Source organism: Silurus meridionalis, chromosome 15 (assembly GCF_014805685.1).
Source record: "Silurus meridionalis isolate SWU-2019-XX chromosome 15, ASM1480568v1, whole genome shotgun sequence".
In the NCBI taxonomy this organism is placed as follows: Eukaryota; Metazoa; Chordata; class Actinopteri; order Siluriformes; family Siluridae; genus Silurus; species Silurus meridionalis.
This window is the reverse complement of record NC_060898.1, coordinates 7,582,520-7,599,730: the sequence shown is the minus strand read 5'-3', so window position 1 is coordinate 7,599,730 and position 17,211 is coordinate 7,582,520. Positions and strand designations below refer to the sequence as shown.

The 17,211-nt window shown below is 36.2% G+C and overlaps 1 protein-coding gene across 6 annotated transcripts in view; it reads left to right on the top strand.

Annotated features, from left to right (window-relative positions):
- Nucleotides 1-17,211, top strand: part of kcnt1a (potassium sodium-activated channel subfamily T member 1a) — a 34,959-nt gene that overhangs the window by 11,574 nt on the left and 6,174 nt on the right. For all 6 annotated transcript variants that reach the window (XM_046868578.1, XM_046868580.1, XM_046868577.1 and 3 more), the window contains 13 exons: nucleotides 5,571-5,665; nucleotides 6,306-6,489; nucleotides 6,864-7,028; nucleotides 7,746-7,882; nucleotides 8,433-8,496; nucleotides 9,689-9,797; nucleotides 10,298-10,406; nucleotides 10,777-10,926; nucleotides 11,061-11,296; nucleotides 11,716-11,929; nucleotides 12,408-12,513; nucleotides 14,090-14,262; nucleotides 16,786-16,857. In XM_046868578.1, the coding sequence (XP_046724534.1) occupies nucleotides 5,571-5,665; nucleotides 6,306-6,489; nucleotides 6,864-7,028; nucleotides 7,746-7,882; nucleotides 8,433-8,496; nucleotides 9,689-9,797; nucleotides 10,298-10,406; nucleotides 10,777-10,926; nucleotides 11,061-11,296; nucleotides 11,716-11,929; nucleotides 12,408-12,513; nucleotides 14,090-14,262; nucleotides 16,786-16,857 (1,814 nt within the window). The remainder of the gene's footprint in view (nucleotides 1-5,570; nucleotides 5,666-6,305; nucleotides 6,490-6,863; nucleotides 7,029-7,745; nucleotides 7,883-8,432; nucleotides 8,497-9,688; nucleotides 9,798-10,297; nucleotides 10,407-10,776; nucleotides 10,927-11,060; nucleotides 11,297-11,715; nucleotides 11,930-12,407; nucleotides 12,514-14,089; nucleotides 14,263-16,785; nucleotides 16,858-17,211) is intronic.

Genomic DNA, 17,211 nt, shown 5'->3' with positions numbered 1-17,211 from the left:
AGCAACCTATAGTACGAGCAAACGGAGATACAAGCAAACTCGCTCGCAAAATTTTTACCCTGTTTCACGAGCAAATTTCGAAGGCACGAGCAAACCCACGCTGCCGGTTCCCCGTTTTCGGCGGAGGGTCGCATCAGTCGCTTAGTTGATGACGTATCACTCAGTCACTCTCATTGTTCAGTGCAACAAAAACGTAACTGTGGCTGTGTGTGTGTGTGTGTGTGTGTGTGTGTGTGTGTGTGTGTGTGTGTGTGTCAGAGAAAAAACCCAAATAAAAGTGGCTCCCGTATTCATACGCTCTCCCACAGTAACTTTTTTTAGTTTTATATTTTTATTTCACTAGAAATCTTGAAAAATGTCTCCCAAGAAAATCAGTGATGGTGCTGTGAAAACGAAAGTAAATAGAATTACCATGGAAACCGAGGAGGTTACGAGCGTGGTGCGCGTCATACACTCGCAATCAACCACTACCACATGAGTAAGTGTTAAATTGTGTTTATATTACGGTAGTTTGCGGTGTATTTGTTTTTAAAAATAGGCTACAAATACTTTTTAAGTGCAGAAATAAGCGATCGAATGAGATCTCGGAACGGATTAAATCACTTTTACATTCATTCCTATGGGGAAAATTAGTTCGAACATACGAGCAAATGGACCTATGAGCAATTTTCAAGAGGAAACAGGTTGTTTAGTTGTCATTTAAACAGAGCCAAGGACAGTTTAGAAATTCTGGATAGGTTCATTCCACTAATTATTGTTCCAGGACAGAGAAGAGACCCTTAAGGGTCATCCTTGACTTTTGTGGGATAGAGGGCCCAGCCAATCCAACACCAGGAAGTGTTGCACAGAAAGGTTATTTGCAGGCAAATCTCCTAATTTTAGATCTGATGCAGATAACCAGAAGCCAGTGGAGAAACAATGGGATCATAAAGAAGAGCCTAGGGAGACCTTAGGATACCTCTTGGAGCAGCAGAAAGGGTCAGTGGCACAAAGGGCAGACATTGATAGTATCCGGAGGACAAGAGCTTGAATCAGAATCAGAAAAAGTTTTATTGCCAAGGAACAGCAAATGGTTCAGCAACGAGCACTTTACAGTACTAGGAATTTGTCTTGGTGTCAGGTGCAAACATATACACAGATACGAAATGTGTACACAGTTTTTATAACTATAATTAATTAAACTAAATTAAACAAATACTGTATACTACAGTTTAAACACCTGAGTGGCCTCTGTGGAAAGAAATCAGTCAGATACTGTTGATAGTAAAAAAGGAGAAACCCACATGCATCTGTCAGATTTTCTGGATAGTTGGTTGTTCAGATTTACCTTGTGCTTGTATGTGGAGTCGGATGGTCTGATTTGAGAATTGTCCAGGGAAATCACAAAATATCAACATAGGGATGCATCACCAGTGATACATTACAGCTTAGTCTTACTGGGATTTATTTTCAGCCGATGAGCTGCCATCCATGACAAGAAGTCTGCCAGATATGCTGATGAGAAATTAATTTCTCATACCATCTGTCCATTGCTGAGTAAAATAGTTCTTAAACATTACCTAGAGTTTGTCACAGTCTGAGTGGCGAAAAAGGAGACTAGGGTAGAAAGCTTTCATTAGTAAGATAAATGTCAAAGGTATTGCAGTTATTGTAATTCCGCTGAACACTATTCATCCACTGCAAACAATCCAAAACGCAACTGCATGACATGTGTTCAACTTGCCCAAGTTCTCCCATACCACCCCACTTCTGCACTACCTCCACCGGCTTCCGGTAGCTGCACGTATCAGATTCAAAACACTGATGCACCCTCTTACCTCAGACACCTCATTACTGCACCATACTGTATGTAATCCTCTAGCACTGTTCGACTGGTCCCACCTTCTCTCAGGGTAAGGGGTAAGTATACTTCAAGGTTCTTCTCTGTTTTGGCACCAAGGTGGTGGAATTAACTTTCCCTAGATGTCTGAACAGCGGGGTCTCTGGCTATCTTCAAGCGATGGGTGAAGACCTACCTCTCCCTGAAACACTCAAACTAACACTTTCCATGTTTGCTTTGTTTAAAAAATAAGAAAAAAGCCAGGGTTGTAGGCTGATTTATCTTAAGTTTGTAATCTAGCATACCAGTGTAGATTTTCTCATTGATAAAGCACTTTGGTACATTACTCTGGAAAAGGGCATCTGTTAAATGGTGCAAATGTAAATGTAAATTTAATGGAAGGCACTGGATCAAGGTGGCTTTCCATTCCACATTTTACCATCTGCAAAAAGTTTTCTTTACAAAGTCATCATAAACTTTTAAGGCTGACTAGGCTAGACTGTCGATACTTGAATCTTAGGTTTCTTATCCAGACAATGAAGCTTATGCCCCCTAATGTAAAGCTCTGTAGTAGTTTATTTACTCCTGTTTCTGTTGAATTGTTTGCTACAAGGTACCTTTGTTTGTTGAGGAAATACATTGAATGGAAGAAGTCATATATGTGGCGTTGTGTTAATGGGGTGCCCAGGCAAATGTTCAGCAGGAGATATGTTGATCATAGCATGTGGAGTTGGTAGGTATGTGTTTAGAAACTCGCTACTCACAAATAGCTTGTACACAATGGATTCTACCTTCAGTGTTGGCTATTTGTAGGAAATTCTTGAACGGTGTTAGTACAAAAATGCTTGTAGATAGTAGACATGACCTTTTTTTGATATTACCCTGACTGTCTACTATAATAAACAATAAATGTCACAGCAAACAGTGAATGTAAACTGGCAGTCACCTGCAACATTGTGTAGAGGTTCCATCAGATTAATTTCTAGCATTTGTGGGAACAGACTTGAATAGGGCATGGATTATATACTAAATCAATGTGGTAAATGATTTAATTGAATCTTTTACCTGGGAATTTGTTCTAGGCTATTTTTGCTAATTAAATATGCTTGTTCTTGCTTTGAAACAAAATATATTCCATCAAAACTTCTTGCAGACATTTTCATTTACAATCAAGACTGTGTGCCTCAAATGCTCAAATTTGTATAGCTTTGCTGTCAAGTTTTCACAACACCAATAACATATTTTATAAGTATGCATTGTGGGTAATTGTGACTTAAATCGATTATAAAGAAAAGGCTGGGCTGGTAGTAATTGTAACTGAAATTAGTAAATAAAATAGTTTCTGTAGTGTAGCATAGTTGAGATTTAACTTTAAATACCATATATACCATCACTGCACACCTCAACATTGTTTATCTGTAATAAATGGACATTCGGTGCAACCCAGATGAGGATGGGTTCCCTTTTAAGTCTGGTTCCTCTCAAGGTTTCTTACTTATGCCATCTCAGGGAGTTTTTCCTTGCTACAGTCGCCATTGGTTTGCTCATCAGGACAAACTACACTTATAAAGAACATCTTTTTCATTGTTTATCACCACATTATCTGTGCAAATCTGCTTTGAGACAATGTTTATTGTTAAAGCGTTATACAAATAAAATTAATTGAATTGAAAATGTTATATATTCAGGCAATGAAAGGACTACAGAGTGTGCGTCATAAAAGGAAGAACCTGCATCACAGTATTATCTCATCTTAATTTAGCTGTAAATCAGAAGCAGAAATTACATGGGAGCAAAGGTTTTTCCCCAAAGATTTCTCATTGATTAATTTTAACCACTAACGTGCATTCAATAAAATCCATATGTGTGAGGTATGTGTCTGAATCGTCTGAATAGGATTTCATATAAAATTCCTTCAGATTAAAGTCTCTTCAGCATGTATGACACAGAGTCACACACAGCAAGAAGTATGCTTCAAGATACAAAAATCCCTTTAACAAAATGCTCCCAGATAATGTCCGAACATACACTGAATCTTACTGTGTTTTAGAGATGACTAGAGATTACTAGCAGGCCATTGAATATGTTTAATTTAAAACCATGTAATCCATATTTTTATGAATATATATGAACTCTGAAACTATGCGAGATATATATCATTTACTTTTATTGTCCACAAATTTGTCTTTACACTACAGTATAAACAAAGGGAATACAACAACCTGTAATAATAAAAAAAAAAAAACACACACCATGGAAAACTCACAATGTACATGCTGTATATTTAAGCATGAAGAATCCTCTATGATAAGCAGTGATTTTAATTTTACTTTAAATATATTATATTTTAGCAGCCTCTGTGTCCGTGACACCACTGTAAACAATTTTGCTCTATTTTTAATGCATACTTTTCTACACCACAATCATCTTGAATAACTTAATACACTACAAGATGCTTGTAAATCATTTCTAAAATATATTAACATACTAAAATTTTTACATTTCTAAATAAGAGGCCATCTCTACATCAACCTTTTAAAAATGATCTATATTCATAACAAAACTGAACTGGAAATGTATTATTTTTGTTTTATCTTAAATATTTAAAACTGCTGATTAAACACATTGTTGGGCTGGAAGAACTTAGCCGCGAAACCGAAGGTATTTAAGAAGTGGGTTTAATTTATACAAAACACAGAAAGTATCCACAGCCCCGTGAGTGTGTATATATTTCCGATCCGAATTTTTATCCAACTGGACTCAACTGGCATCAGTTCTAAAGTGTTATTACAATTTTATGTGATTGGAAAGTCATGAGTTCAAATCCAAGCACCACCAAGCTGGTCCTTGAGCAAGGCCCTTAACCGCCAACCACACAGATTATTGTAAGTCGCTATGGATAAAGGCATCCACCAAACATGGTATGTAAATCTGCTTACTTACGTTTACACAAAAAATTCCATTCAGAATTTTAAATTCATATGTATGCATTGAAAATAATAATGGGGATAATGTTGATATTCCTATAATTAAAATATGTGTCTTTTAACCTTTATCATTAACAAACACTCTTCATTATTTTTTTAATATTTAGATATATTCTATTTTATGTACTGATTGGTTCCACAAAACACAACATAACTTCTCAGGCTGATTCTTATCACAATGCATGCAGACAGTAACGAAAGCAGGCAGACTATAATTTTATCCTTATAATAATATTATTCATATAATTTTATATAAAAGGTCCATAGGGTGCCCCTTTTTGAATCCCATTTCTAGCTGCTCCCAGAGAAAGTTTGACTAATACTGCCCACTGTGTCACTGTAAACTGCCCACTGTGTCACTGTGAACTGAACTGTGACAAGTGCTTGCTGTGTGAAAGATTGCATTCTGGGTTGCATCCACTTCTACTCAGAGGTGGGAGTTAGGCAGGCCAGCTGACAGATCTGTCTCAATAAGGATATCTCAATAAGGAGTCTCACTGAAGATAGACTATACAAAATCAGCTTCCAAATAACAGTTAACATTATACTTATATTATATTATTTAGCTATCTTAAGTTATAACAAGTTATATCAAGTTAAAGTGTTACATCCAAATTGTTTTGCATCCAAAGCTTTTCAGGGGTTCAGTGTTTGCTGGTAACATTGAGTTTAGATTATTAAGAATGATTTGCAAGTTTTAGAAACTCTTATTTACAGCGATTTTCACATTACATGATATTTTTTTAATAACGTTTGGGTTTCAGAATGATTTACACCGAGCCATCCAAAGGACCCACTCTGCCATGTTTAACCAGGTTTTGATTCTTATCTGCACGCTGCTCTGCCTTGTATTCACTGGGTTAGTGTGTATTTCTTTCTGTATCAATAAACTGTAGCAACACAAAAACACTGAAAGAAACCCATGTAAACCCTTTAGGTTCTGTTTGGGTTAAAATGGTACAATACTGTGGAGTGGTAGTTTATAAGGTGTGCTCATGAGTTTAGCATCTTATATGTATATACCATTATTTCTGTGTCATCTTAGGAGACTTGAAATTTTCGCCCATTAATTACCTGGGACCAGTTAAGGTCCCAGATCAAATTAAGCAAGGAGCTTAGTTTACACAGTTCATGACCACGGCTATGGTAACCCGGCCTAAATACTTATTCAAAAAATAATTAAAAATGAATTCTTGTTTATTTGCTTGAATATTTTGGACTATTAAGAAAAATTATTTTCAAAGTTTATGTCCAGGCCGCTTTGAACATAGAGTACCATTGTTATTAAAGTGCTATACTGAAATGTGGAGACACATGTAATTTGAAGAATAGGAAAATTGTCTATTTTCATAAAGATTTATATTGTTAATGATCAGAAACTCAAATATGTTGTTAGTTTTTTCCTGTCTTTTGCTGCATGTTTTGTTTGGAATTTTATGGTAATTAAATGAAAAGTTTCAGTTCAGTTCAGTGGCCAAATGTACGTGTGTCTTTTTCAGCACGTGTGGGATACAGCATTTGGAGCGCGCTGGGAGAAACCGTCTCTCTCTCTTTAACTCTCTTTATTTTTGCATTGTCACTTTTTCCACGGTGGGTTTTGGTGATGTGACACCTCAGATTTGGCCTTCACAGCTACTTGTGGTGGTAATGATCTGTGTGGCACTGGTGGTGCTTCCCCTACAGGTCAGGAGATGCACACACAACCACACACACACACACACACACACACACACACACACACATATAGAAATACATACACCACTACTATGAGAAATAAACTGATATATAAAACTTAAATCCTCTCTGCCACTTTCACTTTTTAAATGTTATACATCTCATCTTCCTCTGTCTCTCTTAGTTTATTTTAAATAATAATTATTTACCCAAGCATAATTACATTAAGGTATTACCACCAGTGTTGCAGAAGCTATAATGCATTGTCATTGTGAGTGTTTTATGCCTAATGTAAGATATATTTATTGCTTTTCTTCAAAATTGTCCTGTTAAAAAATTTGCCTGTTATATTTCGCCTTATCACACTTTTTTGCCCGTTGCAGTTTGAAGAACTGATTTATCTATGGATGGAGAGGCAGAAGTCTGGTGGAAATTACAGCAGACATCGAGCACAGACAGAGAAACATGCTGTGCTCTGTGTCAGCTCCCTTAAAATCGATCTGCTCATGGACTTTCTCCATGAATTCTACGCCCACCCACACACGCAGGTAAGAAAGTTTCTTCTCAATTAAAACTCGCTACTGCTGTGGAATACATTTTTGGGGTTTTGTAATAAAATCATGCTACATCAATGCATATTTTTAATTTTTATTTGTCTCAACTCTCTCTTGCAGTGATTTGCAAATCTTATAAACTCATGTGTTTAACAGTAGGGGCAGGCCCAAATGGTTTTTCATTTGTATCTGACACAGGTTTTTAGCTGAACAAGAGTCCTGGGTCTTCTTTGTCCTATTTTTCATTTCATGATGTACTAAATGTTTTTAAATGGTAAAAGGTCTGGACACTCAGACTCTTTTTCTATGAAACCATATTGTTGTATTAGGTGTTTAGCATTGTCTTGTTGATATTTGCAAGGCCTTCCCTGAAAAGGCGTCATCTGGATGGAACCATGAGCAGATAATTTTTTTTATCCACACTTTGGCACTTTGGTAAATGTTAATCTTGGTTCCAGAAAGTTTGTGGCTCATCTCTGTATTTCTTTCCAATCTGGACTTCCTATTCTTAGTGTAGATGAGTGTTTTGCATCATGTATTTTGGCCTCTATATTACTGCTCTCAGTCTTCTTTGCATGTTTTTTTTTTTTCCTTCATACTTTCAATGTTTCTATCATTAACTGCTGTTGTTTTCCTTTGCCAACTTGGCTGATTGTCTGGTTTTAAATCTGGTACACCAGAGGTTTATTTTCCATGATTCTGTGTGTGTAGGATTATTATGTGGTGATCCTTTGTCCATGTGAGGCTGACAGCCAAGTTAGAAGAGTTCTGCAGATTCCAATTTGGTCTCAGAGAGTCATATACTTGCAAGGTTCCGCCCTAAAAAACCAGGACCTCCTTCGAGCCAAGTGAGTGACAGCTGCATTAGCTAATTACAGTAGCATGTAACATGCCATTATGTTCCTAGGCTAAAAAAGACAGGTTCTAAAAATGAATATTTTTTTATAAATATTCTACACTTTCCTACATGGGTTCTGCTTGCAACCTTTTTTAAGTTAATGCTCAACTGTCTGGTTCTTTATCCCCTGTTTCTGTGTTTCCTCTCTCTAATTTCCACTCTCTATTTCTCATACCTATATTTGTTTTTTCTCTCTTTCTTCTGTTTCCATGGTGTTGAGTTTTTAGAGCCATGAAATGTTAATAACAGTGAAGAGTTTTTAGCATCCGAGGCCATTCTGTATAATAGACATTTCAGTGTGCGTGTTTGTCTATATGTGTGTGTGTTTGTCCACCTGTACAGTGTGTGTTTGTCACTGATTCAGAGATTGTGACTGCAATTTTGCCCCCTGATGTGTCATTTCTAACCCTGAGTAGGTGATTTTCTGTGGCCTTCTGTGTTTATATGCATGTGATAGTTTTGTTGTGTTTGACGTGTGCTTTTCCTGTTTTCTGTGGTAGGATGGATGATGCGGAGGCCTGCTTTATCCTGAGCAGCAGGAATGAAGCAGATCGAATGGCTGCAGTAAGAACAAATCAGTCTTAGCACTTAATCAAAATCAGACCGATCAATAAAGTGCTCAAGCGGTCGTGTCTTAAATTCATTTGAGACAGATATTTATTTTTAAAATAATATAAACATAATATATATATATATATATATATATATATATATATATATATATATATATATATATATATATATATATATATATATTTGGGCTGTAACTAACGATTATTTTTGTTAATCGATTAATCCAACTTTTTTTTAATAAATCGAATAAAAAATATACATTTTAAATGAGATGTTTTGCTTATTATAACTATATAAAACCCGAACAGTTTACACAATAGCACTTCATTAAACTATATCATTATTACATCGTGAGGATTATACAGTTTTTGCTTACCGTGCTGATGTTTCTCCTTCATCCGTGACACCAGTGTGCTTTCTTTTTGTGTGCTCGTGCATCACTGTGGTACTTCCATGCTACACAAACTCCTCTTTACATAACTTCCAGGTACAGTTTTATTTGTTGCATTTAAAATAAAATGCTCCCATGCCTTGGATGACTTGGGATGCACATTTTTCATGCTGCCGGTTGACCCTGTACTGTCCATCATTTTCGCATGCAGCTGTGTTATGTTACTGTCATGCTAACCCATAACTTGAGCAGCCCAAATAATTGATAACAGCATTCGTTGAAAATGTATTTCATTATCGATTATTTTATATCGATATTTTATCGATTAGTTGTTGCAGTCCTAATTTATATGCCATATTGTTAATGAATTATTTATCAATTTGATATTGCTTATACTTATTGTTCAATTCACTTGTATTAATAACAATAGCATTGAAAAGACCCTTGAAAAAACTGTCTATGTTTCATTACAGCATTCATTGTGAAACTCAATAAAAGAAATTATAGCTATCAATTATAATTATATCTATAGAAGCTTAATTTGATAAGTAAAAAAAACGTATTTTTGGCTGAACGTTGCAGTGATGATTAAGCATAATGTAATAATCGAGTCAGTATTAGGAGTTAGCCATGTGTGTTTGGAGTCAATACATATTATATAGTATTACAGTATTTTAATATATGGCAGAGCAAGAGAAATGAAGCAAAATGTTTTTAAACAGGATTTTTTAGATTTGTCCAGAACAGTAGTAAAACGCTAACCCTGCATGTATGTTACATTTACATTATCAGGATCATCAAACTATACTAAGAGCTTGGGCAGTAAAGGATTTTGCCCCAAACTGCCCCCTCTATGTCCAGATTCTTAAACCTGAAAACAAGTTCCATGTCAAATTTGCAGGTAAGTATTGTAATTCAATGCTGATTTTAATGCTTCCTTGCTCACGTCTTTGCAATTTCCAATTGATTAACTCCTTGCCACTATCTTTAGAGTCTATGCTCGAAATGATTAAGCTTTCCATGCAATATAATGTAGCAAATTTAACTAAAGACCCAAAAAGCAAAACCTACCTCTTTGTCTTCATAACAATGAAAATTTGATTATGTATGTAAATGCAAACAGGAGCAATTGAATTTGTGACATTGAATTAGTGAGTTATAATACTTTATACATGTACTTTAGACAATGTACTTTAGTTTGTTTATTCTAATAAATGTTTTAACAATAAGCACAAACTGTACTTCCTATCAAGGTCAAACTGTGTGGGAAAAATCACTCCCATGTTGTTAGTGTACATTGACCGGGCGTCATGAAGACAGTAATGCAATTTGAATTAGAAAAATTTTCCATAATTGTCTGCCATTTTGTCTCTAAGTAGAGGGATGTGTTTCATGCTGTAGACCACGTGGTGTGTGAGGAGGAGTTTAAGTATGCGTTATTAGCCCTGAACTGCCTGTGTCCGGCCACGTCCACGCTCGTCACTTTGCTTGTCCACACATCCCGTGGACAGTAAGAAACCCTTTTCTTTTTTACACCTGTACACCTGTGCATTTATAAGAATAACCAATCACCCAATCATGTGGCACCATAGCAATGTATTATACAATCAAGATATAGTTCAAAAGCATCAGTTAATGATTTTGTAAAATGTGAAATAGGGAAGAATGTAATCTTAGTGACTTAAATGGTGGTTGTTGATTAGCTGATTAATGCATTGTCTTGTTGATATGATTGTTTCTAAAACTGCATGAATGACTAGATGTACTCCTTTAAACTATATATTACTTTTTAATAAATAATTATTACTTTGTTTTAAAATTCTTTACTATCGATTTATAAGCATGCAAACTTCATTATAATAACCTAATAATGTCTATAGGGAAGGTCAGCAGTCACCCGAGGAGTGGCAGAGAATGTACGGTCGCTGTTCTGGGAATGAAGTCTATCACATTCGCCTCAGTGACAGCATGTTCTTCAGAGAGTTTGAGAACAAGAGTTTTACCTATGCTGCTTTCCATTCACATAAAAAGTGAGTACAAACACACCTAGATCTTACCACAAAACCCACAACATTCCAGAAGTAAGAAAAAAAACTAGGCACATACACTGGCACATGGTCATAAGTGACTGTTGACCATTAAACAAATCTGAGTGTCTTTGTAGGTATGGTGTGTGTTTGATAGGGATTAAAAGAGAGGACAATAAAAGCATCCTGCTGAACCCTGGTCCCCGTCATCTCATGGCTGCTGGAGACACCTGCTACTACATCAACATCACTAAGGAGGAAAATTCTGCATTTACTGTCAGACAGGAAACACATCACAAGAAGAATCAGAGAAACAGCAACATTCTGAACAGCCCGTCTGAGCTTCCTGTCCACAGCATCATTGCCAGCATGGGTATTATCCACAATAATATATATATATATATATATATAATTTTTGCATGAACCTGAATGATGTAAAAAGTGGCATATTGGTAAAGAAAAGATATGAGAATTGAGATTGTAATCAAAAATATTGTGTGTTCCGGTCTTGCTGGGACCTTTTCTATGATGGAATTTATCATAACAATAAAGAATGGAGGCAAACAGGGATTAGAAATTCTTGTTTAAAGATTTTTGGAAATAAAAATAATTCAGAAAATTAAATGTAAAATTTGGATGCAATTATATTAAGAAACAAGCTAAAGAACGAAAAAAAATTAAATCTGACTTTTGTTTCATTTCAACTTTAAATTTAAAGCCTTTTCAGCTTTCTGTTCATTTTCAGTAGAGTGACACATCAAATGGAAAAACATGCCATTTTGTATGATCTAGGAACCGTTGCAATGGATTTTCAGAACACTAGCCCTACTGCAAACACAGCCAAACTGGCACCACCCTCAGAGAATGGACCAGAAGGTCGCCGAAGCAGCATTGCTCCTGTTCTGGAGATTGCAGACTCTGCCTCCTTACTACCATGTGACCTCCTCAGTGACCAATCAGAAGATGAAACTGCACACTCAGATGAGGATGTTCCTTCTGTCTCTGAGTATGTAGCTTTTTCCAGGGCATCCTAAGTTCAGGTTACTGTTTGTATTATGTTTCACATGTTTTCCCAGCACCAGTGAAGGTTTTCTCTTGGTTTTTCCAGTTACCTTTCAGGCACACTAGATATGTGAAATTTAGCTATATTTGCTGCTACTGCTGGGTCCTTGAGCATGGACCTTAACACTCAGTTGCTCAGATGTGTATTGTAAATAACTGTAAATCACTGTGTGGGTTGTGCCAAATGCCTTAAATGTAAATGTGTCCAACCCAGAGCTGATTCCTGTCTTATGGGTTCTAAAATCAATGAATAAATAAAAGTTATGACCATCTTTTATTTAGGGTATAAAATTACTGAGGGTGCTATTTAAATTAAATTTAATGTTGAATTAATGCCCCTTGAACTCATGCATTTACTACACAGCCAGTTTCAATGTACTTGTTTTTAAAAACTGTCACATACTTGTTTTTAATAACTGCAGGTGTGTAAAGGGTTATCCTCCTAACTCACCCTACATAGGCAGCTCACCAACACTGTGCCACCTGCTGATCAATAAATCTCCATTCTGCTGCTTGCGTCTAGACCAGGTTAGTTCTCTCTTTTTGATAAAACTCATTCCTAAATATCTACCTTGAAATGGGTGTAAACTCCAGTACTATTGCTGAATCAAATTTAATGTTTAATGCAAGCTTCCACCTGTGATTTATAAGTGTCAGGGAACCACCGACCACGCCTTCCCTCAGCACCCAGCACGCTCGCAGCACCTCGCCTACTTACTAACCACCTTCACCTGTTTCCCATCATCTCTCCCCCTACTTAAAGCCCCGTTCACACTCACTCACCGTCTGTTCTACAATTGACTCTGGAGATCATTCCTAGACTACCTGTACAAAGGACTATACCCGTTTTCCAGTACTACTAAGGACTATACCCGGTTTCCAGTACTGTTACTTCCTGGATTGTGTTTGATCTCCTAAAGACTATTTAACCCTGTTTATGGTACTTCAGGTTTCCGTCCCTTGATCACCGTGTGACAATAAGGTATCTGTTGACATTAGAAACATGGCTTAAGTACACCAGGAAGCCTTTTCATTTGAGGCCTTGTGGTGTCAAACAAGTATACTAAGTCAAGTCAAGTCAAGTTTATTTCTATAGCGCTTTTCACAACAGACGTTGTCTCAACTCAGCTTTACAGAAATCAACAGTTAAGGTGAATAATGTGCATTTATCCCTGATGAGCAGCCATGGTGACTGTGGCAAGGAAAAACTCCCTTAGATGGTATGAGGAAGAAACCTTGAGAGCAACCAGACTCAAAAGGGGAACCCATCCTCATTTGGGTCCTGGACCATACTGAATGTTATATGCCCCATAACCGACAAGTTTCTTGCAAAATTTACAGTTTATTCGACAGAGACTGCGAGCCAAAGATGAATATGAGACAATAAATCAGAATTACAGGTTTTATTTCTTAATATTGAAATCTAAATGTGTGAAAAACATGAAAACTATGGTCAAATCACCCAATTTTTATGTAAATAAAAACATTACTTGCAATAAATACTACTTGCAATTAAGGTATCAAGCAGGTAACCTACTATAATTATCTAACTGTTGCATTCTTTATATGTAATGCTTTTCCAGATTTTTCCAAACTGCACATTCCTTCAGTTATTGTTTTTTTTTTTGTAGAGAATGTTTTTGTAGACTTTTTAATTCATTATGCTGCTACTATCATAAGTTACATTATCAGTTAAAAATTACCCTTCTCTACCTTGCTTGACTGATGTGCCTGTATGCTTTGGATCATGATCAGATTCTTTCTACATACTTTGGCCTTTTCATCACTTTGGTAGAGGAATAATTTGGGTTCCATTTGTTCCATCTCTGAATTTATTAGGGAAATATCTAGTTGTTACTATGCCATTGGTTTCTTACTTTTCCAAATTGTTGTATTAGCTATTCTTGTGCAATGGCTCTGATATGTTTTCCCTCTTTTCTCTGCTTCAAAATGGACAGCACATCACACCACACTGTCATTGATTATTTTCCTTTTAACAGCATGTGATGTGGAGGAATATAATTGTTCTTGTCCTTACTTAGTTTATCTGATTATATAAATGTTATGTCTTGTTCTTATTTTATTTATTTTTTTACTATTTCAGGCATGTGAGCATGTCAGCTTTCAGGAAGCTAAAGCATATGGCTTCAAAAACAAGCTAATCATTGTGTCGGCTGAGACGGCTGGAAATGGCTTGTATAATTTCATTGTGCCTCTGAGAGCCTATTACAGACCCAGAAGAGAACTGAATCCAATCGTGCTGCTTCTTGACAACCTGTGTGTATTCACACACACTGTACATACACCTACATCCACTTACACAATATGATCAAAAGTGTGTGAACACCTATTCATCACACCCATGTGTTCTTGTGATTGAACATCACATTTCAGATTCAGTCCCCCTTTTGCTGTTATAATACGGTCCACACTTCTGGAAAGGCTTTACACAACATTTTGGCGTGTGGCTCTGGGGATTTGCGAACAAATATAATGAGTAATTGTCAGTGAAGATATTTGTCATATGTGTATGTGCCTACTGAGTTAAGAACAGTGAAGGATATTCTGTATGTGGGAATGTGGGTGTGTGTGTGTGTTTATCTTGGTGTGGACCACATATTCTTAGACGGACAGGAATATCTGATAGTTTTGTGGAGACGTTGGACTGGTTCCTATATAAAAAACTGTTTGTTTATATTTGTGTGTGTGTGTAATTTGTTTCACACACATTCATACAGAGTACGACATGTGGTGAAATGCTTATTACGACTGTCCAACATGTGAATGGAAAAAGAATATAAAAAAGAAAAGAGATAAAAAGAAAAATATTAAGTATAAAAGTATAACAAGTATAACGTGTTCATGTGCTGATATTGAAGTGACACTGAGGTGTGCTAGTCCAGTGTAAGTAAGTCCAGTAAGAGAAGTCCAGGTACTAGATGCTTGATTTATTCCTGGTTTAAACTCCGAATGGCCTGCGGTAGGAACCTCCTCCTCATTCTCTCTGTGTTTGCCTTCAAGGAGCGGAAGCACTTCCCTGAACGCAATGGAGAAAAGAGTCCATTGTTGCGCTGAGGTCTTTCACTATCTTCCTTGCCCTAGTCCGGCATTGCTTGCTGTAGATGTCCTGCAGGTCCAGAGGGCTTGCCTGCCCTGCAGGGTGCTGTTCCGGAACCAGAAAATTATTCTACTCGTCAGGACGCTCTCTATGATGCAGATGTAGAAAGTCATTAGCACCTGAGAGGGTAGTTTAAAGTCCCTAATGCGTTTTTAATGGTACAGACGCTGCCGGGTCTTCCTACCAAGGTGTTGATGTGACAGGACCACAACAGGTCCTGCGTGACGTGAACACCTAGATACCAGAAACAGTCCTCTTAATCCACAGTGGTCCCGTTGATCTTTAACTGTGGTCCCGTTGAGCTTTAGTTTATCTGATGTTTAGTTTATTTGATCTTTAACAAGTTTATGTGATGTGTGTGTGTGAGTGTGGTTGTGTGGAGGAGAATTATCATCATCATCATTATCACCATTAACTTGTACATCATCATGTTATATTTAAACCACACTTCACCTTAAAATATACTGAGAAAGAGAACGATAGAGAGAGAGAGCAAGCGTGTTCAACCTTTTAGTTGCATAAGTACTCTAATTTAAAACAAAGCAAATATTTATCATGCATATCCTGTACATGAACAATGCATTTTTTTCTAAATAGAACAATGTGCAGGCTGATATTGCTTGGACTTTTGCCTTTATGAAAAATGTTTGTAATATTCTAGCTTGGCCCTAAGTATAATTTCACTGAAAAACTCTGATTTACTCAACCATTCAGGCAGCACTTTCTAACAGCGTCTATCAAGAGAAAAGGGGAAAATAGTAGGTTATATTCCTTTTAAGCAATTGCCCTAATAATATATGGCAGTTTAGCACAAGCAGTGTGAGCTACTTCGACTGAAGGCATTTTTAGGACGATTTAGATAACTTGTGCAATTTAATACAAAATGAAAATCAAGTGTTTGCAAACACACACAAAAAAAGAAAAGAAAACATATACTTTACATACATATACTTTACATATACAATATACTATATATCTTCAAGTATACCTAAAAACAGAAAATACACATTTATGCCTACATGTCTTATTTTTTTGTTCATCTTATATTTAATATAGCTTTTCTATTTTCTGTTCTGTTTAAATATCCTTGAGATCTGAGTCATCGAAAATGACTCCCACAGAAAACTGAATGATATAACCTGTAAAGAGAGTTTAGTTAAAACAGATGGTCAGTAAAACTCTCAAAAACTAAAGATTTTCTCTTCAGTTCTTCAAGAGGTTTTCTGTAGTCAAGTGGCATGTATTCAAGCTAGGTCATGGTACATTTGTCATCAGATTGTTATACAAGTCTATTAGAACTGCTTCAGGCCTCCTGAACTCTTTTGGCTCTTTTGCTATATAAATAAAACAGTTTTCTATACGGGGACCTGGAAATTTTCCCCAAAAGGTAAAAACTTGGATACTTCCATCCCTCTAGAGACCATGTACCCACCAAGTTATAAAAACATGCACCAATTCCCTCCCAAACTTGATTCATGATTTCTGAGTACTGAAAGATTGCTTGAATATATGACAAATGTATTTTCCCCTTTTTCTTGACTTAATTGAAAAGAGAAGGCTGTATACATCTTTGAAGAAGCACCAAGCTAATATCAGTCACCAGTATTGTAAAAGTAAATTCACATTTTCTTCTGTGCACGTTTTCAATAATTTGTATTAACTTGTTTTCCCATTTGCTACAGGCCTGATGAGCATTTCCTAGAAGCAATTTCCTGTTTCCCAATGGTCTACTACATGGTTGGAACAATTGACAAGTAAGAGTGTATTATTTTTATGATCTTTACAGTGTTGTATAATTTTTCTCCCTTTGTTACCTTGTATTTAATGTTGTACTTCATTTAAACAAACAGTGTGTGTCTTTTCTTCAGTTTGTTAATGCTTGAGAGCATTTTTAATGCACCGCTTTCTTAAAATGACCTCACAGTTCAGATCTGTACTTTAAACTGTCCATTTTCTTCTTGATTTTCAAAATCCCTTGTATGTAACAAACTACCTTTCTTACAAAAAAAACAATTATAAGAAAGCAAAGGCATGCCACTATTTTTTAAAGACATTCTTTCTTTGCAGCATTTCTTTGAACATGCCTAAAACTATTGCAGAGCACTGTA